This window comes from Typopeltis vanoorti, chromosome 6, assembly GCF_054136105.1.
Source record: "Typopeltis vanoorti isolate ZY-2024b chromosome 6, IOZ_Tvanoo_1.0, whole genome shotgun sequence".
Taxonomy (NCBI): Eukaryota; Metazoa; Arthropoda; class Arachnida; order Uropygi; family Thelyphonidae; genus Typopeltis; species Typopeltis vanoorti.
Window position 1 is genome coordinate 56,141,786 of NC_143554.1, and position 13,454 is coordinate 56,155,239.

Consider the following 13,454-nt stretch of genomic DNA (forward strand, 5'->3'; position numbering starts at 1 on the left):
ACGGCCTACTTGGATCCTCTGCGGTCATATAAGCCCATGCCATGACAGAGGTTGCAAATTTCACCGAACATTTCATGCATTCTTTATCAAATGCTTCAGATGGCAAATACATATTCCTTGATGACCATGGGACACACAAAACATACTTTCATCACTAAAAAGTACCTTTTTCCAGTTCTCTTGACCCCACAACAGTCTCCGCTTACACCATCGCACTCTAGCTGCCTTTTTCTTGGAAGTCATAAGGAAGTCTTAGCCACATGTGATTTAAAATCCAATTTGAGAAGTTGTCTCAACATCGCAGATTTAGACACATCCACACCTAGTTCATTCCATCTCTGTGAAATTACCTTACACTTCAGAAGCAGTTATTCTTAATGATGTTCTCTCATCTCTTGATGTAATTATTACCTTTTGACTGCTATTGCAGTGATTGGAAAACTCCGGTTATTAGAATATTGTCTCAATACTCTACTCATGCTTGCTTGCTTGAGAACATTTCAATTCCTTAGTATTATTTACTATAATCTGTTCGGTTTGGCTTTCTTCATGTAGAGACACCGTACAAAACTTCTTAGCTTCTGATATGTCACTTGTTCTACCCGTGTTTAGCAAATGATTAGCTGAAATCCATGCATAAATGATTCTTCAAACACACACACAAACACAAGTCAGTCCTACAGCTACTGAAATATATGCTATTTATTTCTATGCTCTCCTCAAAACTAATTGGAAAAATCTGGAATAGTCTAATATTTTAAACCATGTTAAAAATTATTCTAATTTTGTGAATGTTTTCAAATAAGAGTTTTCGTATAATTTATATTACATTTTTATGTGCTTACATGGTTATATAATTTACAAAGTACGTAGATTTAGATGATGCTAATTCATATTGGTGATAATCATTTTCTATGCAATAAATTTGAATTGCAAATCATTCAGCACATTTTCTTTGATTATTCTAATTTTTTGATTCGGAGGTGTAATAATGGCTTTGAGGCTATTTTATGTGAGGTTGAAGTAATATTGAATTTTAAATATTTAGTGGAGTGTTTCTACTGTCCAGGAAACATAAAGGGAGATGATTCTGACATGTTTAGAGAAATGAGACAAGAGGGTGATAATAATGGATGACTTTAACTATGGAAGGATGCAGTATTTAGTTCAGTCAACATGTGGGACACAGTGTTGGATTTAATAATATTTTAATAATATTGTCTCATGTAAATAACAGTAGATGTCACCATGATGCCAACAATCGGAGAGAGTGATTGTGTGGTTTTAATACAAGGAGCTATGCAGCAACAAGCTTTAACCAAACAAATCAAGGGAACAGACTGCTGATGTGCAATGACTTGATCAACTGATGGAGAGAGAAATCAGCAGTGCTTGGGATTTGGTTGGAATTCAGTTACTTATAGCAACATCAGATTGTATTCCTAAGAGAAGGAAGAGGATAAAAAAAAGCAGAGTTGAAGGATGAATCATGGAATTATGCAAGAGCTTCTGAGAAACAGGGTATTATGGAGGCAATAAAAAGAACAAGCTACCCCTCAGCAGTATAGGGATTAAGGCACAGGCTAGGAAGGAGGAAGGAAAAACTGGCATATGAAAGGAGATTGGCTGAAGGAGTAAAGCAAAATTCTAGTGAATTCTACAGGTATCTAGCTAGTAAAAGAAAGGATGAATATGGAAGACTGACTTTAGTTGCTGGAGATGGGACACAGGGCACATCTGCTGAAGATGTAGCGGAAATGTTTAATGAGTATTTTGTTAGTGCATTTCATGTAATTTGTTAGAAGTAATGTTAAAGGAAGGAAGGAAGAAGACTGACAGTTCAAGAATAGGAAGTGTTCAGAATATTAAGTGACCTTGATGTTAATAAGACTGTGGGATTGGATGGATATCACTACATACATTAAGGCATTAAGGGAATGTACGAAAGAGCTGGCAGTGCTCTTGATTGCGTTCTTCAACAAGAAGTGTATGGCAAGAAAAGAGTTCCAGAATAAAGAAAAGCACAAGACAATCTTAGTCAATGGTGTCCAATTATAGGCCACTGTGTATATCAAGCGTAATAGCAAAGATTGTAGAGAAGCTGGTACAAGAATGGAAATCTTTGAAGAGAGCAGCATGGCTTTGTGAGAGGTCCTGCTTTAGTAATTTAGTTGCCTTTTGTAATAGGGCAACTAGTGTATTGGATAGAGTGGTTGCTTATACAGTGATTTATGAGAACTTTGCTAAAGCATTTGATAACAGTACCACATGATAAGCTGCTGCTGAAACCGAGGAGAATGGGGATGGACAAATAGTTGGTAACTTGATAACAGGGATAGTTGACTAATAGGAGCCAGCAAGTTGTGTATGGGATGTCAAAAAAGGAAGGTGACAAGAGGGATAGCTCAAGGTTCTGTTCTAGACTACTGTTGTTCAATTTATATATCAACGATATAGTTCAATGTTTAAGAGGAGACATTCAATTGTTTGCCGATGATACTAAATTAGGAAGTTCTGACATGATGATGATGATGTGTTTTAAGCAGATGTGAATAGGTTAGTGCTTTGGGTTTAAGAATGGAGATGTCACTTCAGTTTTGCTTAAAGATATGTATTTTGGCTAGAGAAGAGAGAATGAGGTCTATTGTACTGGAGAAACATTGCTTCTGGAGGAAGAGGAGGAGTAGTTTGGGTGGATGGGGAATTGAAGTTCAGGGGACATATTGCAATAGTGTTGTAAATGTTATCCCCAGAAAATTGTTGCTATAATGTGAATATAGATAAGAAAGTGACAGTTTGACTACTTAAGGCCACATTTGGATTCTATGTATAGATCTGGTCACCTGGTTATATGGGCAATAAGGAAACATCGGAGGGCATACAGGGACAAATAACGAAGCATTAGGACTGTTGAGAATAGGGACAGACTAATGGAATATTGTCTGCAGAGCCTGGTAGATAATAAGGAGGCATAGAGATGATATGATTGAGACATGCAAGCTGGTGAGAGGAAACTATCAGACAAATGGAGAGGAATTATTGTTTAGGGTAATTGGTGAAGGAAGAATGAAAGCTCATCCTTGGAAACTGAGAAACCCACCATGCAAAAAATCTCATTTTTTGCATGGTGGGTGGTGAATGAGTGAAATGCATTGTCGGAGTGGGCAGTGAGTGAGTGCTTCAATGCTGAATGTCTTTAAAGGAAGGTTTGATTGTTACTGTAGTGTGTGTGTGTGTGTGTGTGTGTGTGTGTGTGTGCATTCAAGCTACTGTGATGAGTCTTTGGACTCCATGGAGGCTTGGAAGTAATACTAATTATTCATCCACTCTACTTGAACCTGTAAGAACACAAACAGGTACTAATCAACATCCACTTACTGTACAGGTTTCAACCTACTGAACCAACTTCACTTCTTACTCTTTCAATATCTCTTAAACATTCAATCAGCACTGATATTTCACCACTAGCAATCGTTTCCCATCCTAGCTCAGCAGGAGTTGGTCAAAGGAAAGACATCAGCTGCCAGTCTTCCAAAAGCAATGGACAAAGGTCAGTACTCTCTGTCTCTCATGCCAATATTGTAGCTAATACCTCCATGCAAATTCCTGCTACTGGGACCGCTATGGTGCACACAAATGCTCAACTAACCAACTGTGTTTCCCAAGACAATGGAATGATCATCTTTGCAATCGAAAATACCCCATTAGAGAAATACCTAGATGCAGTGGCACAGCAAAACTGAACCAACTGGTCTAAGTCTGGTCCCAGATCTGCAGAGGAAAACAAATACTTGGGAGTTTACCTAGGAAGCATGCCCTCTTACATGGATAAGAACTGGGATACACTCAGTGGTGAGCTATAAGGGGCTCGCCTGAGCCGTTTATTAAATTTTTCTCAAATTTGCGAGTCCCTTGTTCTTCTTGTTCACGTTTTTTTTTAAAAACAATTTTTTTAAAATATATTAAGCAACAAACTCATACGGTAACCTAACAAAGTGATTTTATTAAATAAAATATTATAGTCATTATAATGCTCCTTGATTGGTACCACTGATTATCATTCGAAGTATAAAAACAAAAGAGAAATATAACTTTTGGCTTATTATCTTTGTAGAAATATAACATATTTCAATATTATTGTGTTTAGATAATATTTATTTATTATTTATAGATTGTCATAAAAACTTCTAGCGCAAACAAAACAAATTTATTTTGTTTATAAAAAATGTGGACTATTGCATATGTGTGATTATAAAATATTTTATTCTTATTATATTTTGATAGTTAAAAAAATGTTTTTCTTATGTAAGATAAATTAACACAGAAGTGTGCAAATATTTCATGTTTAGATCATGAAATATTTGTTTAAAAATGATAGCCTTTACAGGTTGATTGTCCCCTCATACTTTTTGATTAAGGAGTACACAAGCTGTATTAATAAAAGTTTTTGTGTGAAACACGGCTTTTTTTTCTTTTTTTTTTGCTCGATGATGCAAGCCCTTTGTTAAAATTTCCATAGCTCACCAATGGATACACTCATTAAATATTTCAAGCATGTAATAGGAAAGTGGACAGCAATACCTCCACAAGAGGGGAGAGCAATAATTGTTAATCAAATAGCTTACACTAAAGATTCTCACACCACTAGTGCAATTTATGAAAAAAATACAGTCAGCCATCTACTGATTCATACGGAAAAAAACAAACTGGCTTTCTTACTCAAAACTAAGCATTTCTCTTAAAGGAGGACAAAACTCGACATCCATCTTTTTCGTTATTACCCTACAACAGGAAATGACACACAAATGCACCATCAAATATATTTCATTAGAAATATATATACGTTAACACAAGAATAATGTTTAATTTGTGAAATATTTTGGTCCGAATATTACAGATCATCTTCAGTGGCTACATAGGGATAGTTTTAAAAAACAAAGTGGAATACGAACAATTGATCATTTATACATAGAACGCGCCGTGTGATGTCATATCGCTAAGTATTAGAAGAGTAAACATTTTGTAAAAAATATATTAATTCAGAAATTCATATAATGATCTTAAATAACATTATACTGATATAAAAAAAAAAAAAAATTATGGTCTACCAAAAATACATAAGACAGATATTCCTCTTCGCCCTATAGTGGATTGTATTGATTCTCCTACCTATCGCATAGCCAAATATCTATCTAATTATTGAAGTCACACATTGGCAACTCATGCTCTTTTTTGAAAAACTCTTCTGATTTCTTAAATAAATTAAAAAACTTCTCTTTACAACTTACAGATCTTATAGTTGCCTTTGACATAGAATCTTTATATACGAATGTACCTCTCAAAGAGACTTTGGAATTACTAGCTGACATCTTCCCACAAGATATTATAAAACTATTTGATTTCGTAATGCACTCTGGATATTTCTTATGTCAAAATAAATTTTACAACCAAGTGGAAGGACATGGGAAGTGCACTCTCTACTGCTCTTGCAAAATTTTATTTAGAACATCTAGAAGTCCTGTTCTCATCTATATTTCCTCAACCATCCTTTTGGGTTAGATATATAGACAGCATCTTTGCTATATGGCCTCACGACAGAGACCCCTTACCTTCCTTTTTAAGCAGTATCAATTCCTTACATCCTCGTATAAACTTTACCATGGAAATTGAAAAAGACAACAAGTTATCCTTTTTTAGACGTCCTTCTCATCCGTTCACCTTTTGGTATTCTTACAACAACAGTTTACAGAAAACCAACTTTCACAGGTCGTTAAAGAATATTCTCAAAGAATCTGCTCATCACCCTTGTCAAAAAATAGGAGTCACAAAATGTTTAATCTGACGAGCAAAAACTAACTGTTCAACTTTTCATTTATTACAGAAGGAACATTCAACTATCAAACATCACATGAAATTTAATGGCTGCTCCGAAAAGAGTACACAACATCTTTTCGATTCTTACAAACCAACACAGAACAACCAAGATTCAATATGTCAAGTTCCAATTCCTTACATTTCCGGGATTTCAGAACCAATTTTGAGAATTCTAAAGAAATATGATCTAACAGCCACTTATACACCTTTAACAAATTATCCAACCAGTTTCCTTCATCTAAAGATAAACGCTCAACCTTGTCTCTACCTGGTGTGAATTAAGTTCCTTGTAATTGTAATCTTTCTTACTTTGGACAAACTGGACGTTCCATAGAAAAAAGAATTCAAGAGCATCAGTCATCAATTTAACAAAACAAACCTGAGAAATATGGATTAGCCCACCATGGATTCGAAACAAACCACAACATCCTTTGGTCCAAGACTCTCCTACACAGATGTCGCTACAAATTTGAACGTTTATTTAAAGAACGTTAGAGGCCTTACTTCAACGTCCTAACTTGAATCGTAATGACTGTATATCTATATCAAAAATTTGGGAAAGTTTAATCAGCATAACACATAAATTTTTTTTTTTTTTTATATCATCATCATCATCATCAAATTCCTGCCATGTACCCTCAAGGGGTGTGCAGGATATGACAGTACTACATGAAAAAAATTACATCATTACTAACTTCCTATCTATAATTTTCCTCCAAATCTGTCTGTTACTTGTCAAGACTCCAACATTATCAGATCTTATATTTCTATCATCTAAGGCACTTTGTACTGTATCAATCCACCTACATCTTGGTCTTCCTCAGGGTTGTTTTGCTGACAACCTGGCAGAGAACACTTGTTTTGCTAATCTTTCTTCACCCATTCTGTTTAAGTGAAAATACCACCTGAGAATAGCTCTGCTAACGCATTTCTGGATGCTGACAATATCAAGTTCTTTCCTAATATCCTCATTTTTAATATGATATTGCCATTGATGCCATCTGCTCATGCCTATAATCTTTCTCAAGATGCTCATATCTACGGTCTCTAGTCTTTGGTCAAGTGTTTTACTTCTGACCCAGCTCTCAGATCCATAAGTTAAAACTGGTTTGAACACTGTCTTGTATACAGCTAATTTAGTGTTCCGACTAATTTCTCTCTTATTCCATATGAATTTATTCAATTGACTTCCCACCATACCAGCTTTGCTGATTCTGTTGTCTATTTCTATATTTAATTTACCATCTTCACTAAAAATCGTGCCTAAGTAGCTGAAATGTTTTACTTGTTCCACAGGTTCTCCATTCACAACACAGTTGACATTTTCAATGATTCTGCCTATTTTCATTGTCTTTGTCTTTTTATTGCTGACCTTCATACCATATCTATTACAACAGGTATTCAATTTAGTCAGATAATCTTGCAGACTAGTAGCGGATTTATTTAGAAGTATAACATCGTCTGCATAAAGCAAAGAGCATACATTAACATCTCCAATTTTGATATCATGTTTAATACCACTTTCCTTCATAACGTAATCCATATAGATAATGAATAACAGAGGTGATAATGTACATCCTTGTCTCACACCAGAATTAACATTAAACCATCTTCCTGTACTTCCTTCAATTCTAACTGCTGACTTACAACTCAAATAAAGACTAAGTGTTGCTTGATATAATGCCCCATTCACACCATATAACTGCAGCATATTGAATAGCTTCTCTCTTGGCACCTTGTCATATGCCTTTTCCAAATTGACAAAACTTAAATACAGATCTTTGTTATATTCCCATGATTTTTCCACTATTTGTCGTAAAGTGAAGATCTGATCCTGACAGCCTCTATTTGGCCTGAATTCAGCTTGTTCTTCACCAAGATATTCTTCCACAGTTCTTCTCAATCGTTTCTCAAGTATACTTGCATAGATCTTGCCAGGAACACTCAGTAGGGAAATACCTCTGTAATTCTCACATTCAGTTTTATTTCCCTTTTTATATATGGGTACTATAAGAGCTCTACTCCAATCATCGGGAATTCGTCCCTCTGTCTAGGCTTTCTGAACTATGCAGTGCAGCCACTGTAAGACTCTTATAATACTTCAGCATTTCTGGTGGAATATCATCTACTCCTGCTGCCTTTGCACATTTCAAGCCTTTGATGGCCTTTTCTACTTCATTTTTTTATATCAGGATAATGTTATTTAAGATCATTATATGAATTTCTGAATTAATATCTTTAATTATGTTTTTTACAAAACGTTTACTCTTCTAATACTTAGCGATATGACATCATGTGGCGCGTTCTATGTATGAATGATCAATTGTTTGTATTCCACTTTGTTTTTTAAAACTATTCCTATGTAGCCACTGAAGATGGTCTGTAATATTCAGACCAAATTATTTTGCAAATTAAACATTATTCTTGTGTTAATGTGTAAATATTTTCTAATCATTATGTCACAAGTATCTTTAAAAAATTGCAGTTCTGCCACTAGAGATCCCTCTTTCTCCACAACCTTAAGAATGATAACAGTCCATGTGTCAGTGAGTCTAACAAATTCTACAAAGATGCCCTTTGAAGATGGAAGAACTTAAACCTTCAGCACATAGTGAAGACAGCAATATCCCTTTCTGAAATCCTCATGGAACAGATCTTCCATAACATGATGATAAGGAACCTCCATCACTTAGAGAGAGAGATTTTCGTTCCTCCATGGAACTGACGAAGTGTTTGGGTCTTGGGTGACATTCTTTCTCCAAGCTTTACCTGGCACTTTTCAAGTGGCTATGCCCACATGAAAATGTGTTCTCCTGGAGGGCCAAAGGGGTGGCCCTATTATAAGGGCCCTTTACCAGGCATGGCTTGATAGATACTATGCATCCATGCACACATTACCCATCATAAGGAGCATTACATATCTTCCATCTTCTAAGCATCTGTATCCCTGGACTCACTGAACACAAAGGAGGAGCATTGAGAGGAAACAAGAATTCAAGAGCATCAGTCATCAATTCAACTTAACAAACCTGAGAAATATGGATTAGCTCAGCATGCATTAGAAACAAACCACAACATCCTTTGGTCCAAGACTCTCCTACACAGATGTCGCTACAAATTTGAACGTTTATTTAAAGAAAGTTAGAGGCCTTACTTCAACGTCCTAACTTGAATCGTAATGACTGTATATCTATATCAAAAATTTGGGAAAGTTTAATCAGCATAACACATACTTTTTTTTTTTTTTATATCAGCATAATGTTATTTAAGATCATTATATGAATTTCTGAATTAATATCTTTAATTATGTTTTTTACAAAACGTTTACTCTTCTAATACTTAAAGTAAAGTTGAACAGCTCTCAGATGTGAACTGTAACTAAAATACACAAAGATTATTGAAGAAAAAATGAAAGAGTTTGAGAACAGCAACCAAACCTTGGAGACTCAGTGGCAAGACTTGACTGATTCAGCTAGAGAGGCATGTGGTGAAGTTGTCTGCAAGGATAGAAAAATTAGAACTCCATGGTAGACACATGAAGTTAAAGAGGCAGTGAAGGAAAAGAAGAAAGCATATCAAAAGTTCCTGGCAAATAAGTCAGCTTTTACTCTTACAGAATACAGAGACAAATGTAAGAAAGCTAAACAGTGTGTAAAACTAGCTAAACAAAAGTCATGGGAGGACTTTGGCAAGAATATAGAAAATAAATATCAAGAAGGTGGCAAAATATTCTGGAGGTTGTTGAAGAAGTTTAGGAATGGAGGAAAGAGTGCTGTAAAAAGAGTTAGAAATGACAAAGGTGACATGAAAACGGGAGAAAAAGATATCCTTGAAGCATGGAGTAATTACTTTGAAAAACTGTTAAATGAAACAAGCAGTGATGACAGCACAGTGATAAAAAACACTGACCAGGCATGCAGTCAGGAATACATATCCATACTTGAAGTAGAAAAAGCCATCAAAGGCTTGAGATGTGGAAAGGCAGCAGGAGTAGATGATATTTGACTAGAAGTGATGAAGTACGGTGGTATAAAAGTCTTACAATGGCTGCACTGCATAGTTCAGAATGTCTGGACAGAGGGACAAATTCTCGATGATTGGAGTAGAGCTCTCATAGTAGTACCCATATATAAAAAGGGAAATAAAACTGATTGCGAGAATTACAGAGATATTTCTCTACTGAGTGTTCCTGGTAAGATTTATGCCAGTATATTTGAGAAACAGTTGAGAAGAATTGTGGAAGAAAAGCTTGGTGAAGAACAATCTGGATTCAGGTCAAATAGAGGCTGTCAGGATCAGATATTCACTTTACGACAAATAATGGAGAAATCATGGGAATATAACAAAGATCTGTATTTAAGTTTTGTCGATTTGGAAATTCATATGACAAGGTGCCAAGAGAGAAGCTATTCAATACGCTGCAGTTATATAGTGTCAATGGGGCATTATATCAAGCAATACTTAGTCTTTATTTGAGTTATAAGTCAGCAGTTAGAATTGAAGGAAGTACAGGAAGATGGTTTAATGTTAAATCTGGTGTGAGACAAGGATGTACATTATCCCCTCTGTTATTCATTATCTATATGGATCACATTATGAAGGAAAGTGGTATTAAACATGATATCAAAATTGGAGATGTTAATGTCAGCTCTTTGCTTTATGCAGATGATGTTATACTTCTAAATAAATCCGCTACAAGTCTGCAAGATTCTCTGACTAAATTGAACAGCTGTTGTAATAGATATGGTATGAAGGTCAGCAATAAAAAGACAAAGACAATGAAAATAGGCAGAATCATTGAAAATGTCAACTGTGTTGTGAATGGAGAACCTGTGGAATAAGTAAAACATTTCAGCTACTCAGGCACGATTTTTAGTGAAGATGGTAAATTAAATTATAAAATAGACAACAGAATCAACAAAGCTGGTATGGTAGGAAGTTAATTGAATAAATTCATATGGAATAAGAGAGAAATTAATCGGATCACTAAATTGGCTGTATACAAACAGCCAATTTAGTGTTCAAACCAATTTTAACTTATGGATCTGAGAGCTGGGTCAGAAGTAAAACACATGACCAAAGACTAGAGACCGCAGATATGAGCGTCCTGAGAATGATTATAGGCATGAACAGATGGCATCAATGGCAATATCATATTAAAAACGAGGATATTAGGAAAGAACTTGATATTATCAGCATCCAGGAATGCGTTAGCAGAGCTAATCTCAGGTGGTATGGTCACTTAAACAGAATGGGTGAGGAAAGATTAGCAAAACAAGTGTTCTCTGCCAGGTTGGCAGCAAAACAATCCAGCGGAAGACCAAGATATAGGTGGATTGATACAGTACAAAGTGCCTTAGATGATAGAAATATAAGATCTGATAATGTTGGAGTCTTGACAAGTAACAGACAGATTTGGAGGAAAATTATAGATAGGAAGTTAGTAACGATGTAAATTTTTCATGTAGTACTATCATATCCTGTACACCCCTTGAGGGTACATGGCAGGAATTTGATGATGATGAAGAAGAGAAACATGGAAAACAACAATACCGAAAGCAATAGCAAATATTAATAAAAACAATAGCAAAAAACTGAGTCTGGTGGAAAATGGTCGTGGAAGACCTATGCTCCCAGGTGGAGTGAAGAGGATTAAGTAAGTTATTTTTGAACATGTGAATTATAATAAATTACACACATATGAAACAATTTTTAAATTTAATAATTTAAATATTAAATAATAAAGTTTTTTTTTATTTTTTTTTAAGTCTACTAATTCTACCAACCCAATTTTGCAATGATGTGAACTGGGAAGGGCAGTGATACTTGAAAATCCTTTCTGACAGACCTGGATATTTGTATCTCAAACTGTAATATCTCAATTTAAGAACGATTTTGAAATTTAGTGGAGAGTTCAAACTGTGTGTCTCGAACTATTTGAATTTAAATTCAAACAGTTTGAGCCATGTAGTTGGAAAATAACTGTTGATCAGACAAAGTCCTAATGAAGGTTATTTGATACAAATCAAAAGACAGAGTTTCTTTAAAAAAGTTCTTCAAATTTTTTTAGTTATTGAAAAATTGATTACAGAACAGATCTGCACTTGTGTTATGACAATACGTTGACAAAAGTTATTATTATTATACAGGCTCCTCCATGGAGTCCAAAGACTCATTGCGGAAGACCCAATCTATCCACGCAGTCTATCATACCTCTCCTTGAACCCATTAACAGACAAAGCACTCAGAACTGACTCTGGCAACCTATTCCGCTCATTAACAACTCTCCAAGCAAAAAATCTAGTCCTCATACCCCTACTAACTACACCTTTATTCAACTTACAGGGATGACCCCTTCATTGTTCTGGTTCTTCTAACAAGTGCTGAAACATTTCCCCTGTATCTATCCTATAAAATGCTCTAAGCAAATTAAATGTTTCTATCATATCCCCTCTTTTTCTGCTATCAACCAACTTCTGCAATCCACACATCTTCAATCTATCCTCACAGGGAACATTCCACAGGTTATTTACCACCTTGGTCACTTGCTTCTGAATCCTCTCCACTGCTTACTCATCCTCAAGAAACCCAGGGGATCAGACTTGAGCAAGTTAAATAATAATAATCAAAATTTAAAAAAGTGCCTCGTATCCCCTAAAGTTTTGCATACTCTTGGGAGTATACATACCACTTTGGGAAACACTGTTTTAGAGAATATAATACATAATCAGGACTGTAAAGTAAACATTAGACTTTGCTTATTTCTCATTAGAATTAACTATTTTTAACAAAGAAAGGAAAGAATTAAAAACAGAATTATAATTAAATCATAAAAACAAAACATTAACAATTTTTAAGGAAATACTTTTTATGCTGAACATATTGCAGCAATCATTAAAAAAATTCAATCATCACTAGTGGTGCAGAGCTTATATAAGTAATGTGACAAGGAGAAAACTTTTGTATAATGAATGGTGAGCGAGCAGAATGTAATGCGTGCGCGAGAGAGAGAAAGAGTTATCAATATACAGAAAGGGAAATAACTAAATCTAGGAAATAAAACAATCAATATTATGATATACAAATAAGCTAGATGCTTTCTGTGCCATAAAATAACTTATTTTCCACAAATTTCAAACTATTTTACACAAAACTTAAAGCAGTACAAGTCAATTATTTTAGTTAGCATTACAAATGATGTAAAATACATCACCAACTTGCTACTTTTGTTATAATAGTTGTGGGAAGATGGATTATATTATCCATCCAGCTATGGATAATATAATCAAACTTCATAAATGATTTTTAATTTACTGATTATAACTCAAATATTAATTAAAAAATTGAAAAGTAGGAACTGAGTTGTATATTCAGACTAGTTTCTGAAAGTCACTAAAGAACAAAAAAAGTAATTACTTGAAATGGCACTGGCATCACCTACACTGCTTGAATTATTATTGCTATTGCTTGATGAAGGTGCTTTCTGTTGTTGTACTGTCTGGGTAAGTGTAGAGACAGTATTTTGGCTTTGTTGAATTTTCTGGATATTGAAATAGTATAAACAATATTAGATAATTTAT

General features: G+C 34.8%; 1 protein-coding gene across 4 annotated transcripts in view; it reads right to left on the reverse strand.

The window, feature by feature from the left end:
* pdm3 (POU-domain protein pdm3) overlaps positions 1 to 13,454 on the reverse strand; it is a 442,629-nt gene that overhangs the window by 105,304 nt on the left and 323,871 nt on the right. For all 4 annotated transcript variants that reach the window (XR_016548447.1, XR_016548448.1, XM_090394167.1 and 1 more), the window contains one exon: positions 13,291 to 13,414. Coding sequence is in view for 2 of the 4 variants with exons in the window: in XM_090394167.1 (XP_090250293.1) it covers positions 13,291 to 13,414 (124 nt within the window). In the remaining 2 variants the exon portion in view is untranslated. The remainder of the gene's footprint in view (positions 1 to 13,290; positions 13,415 to 13,454) is intronic.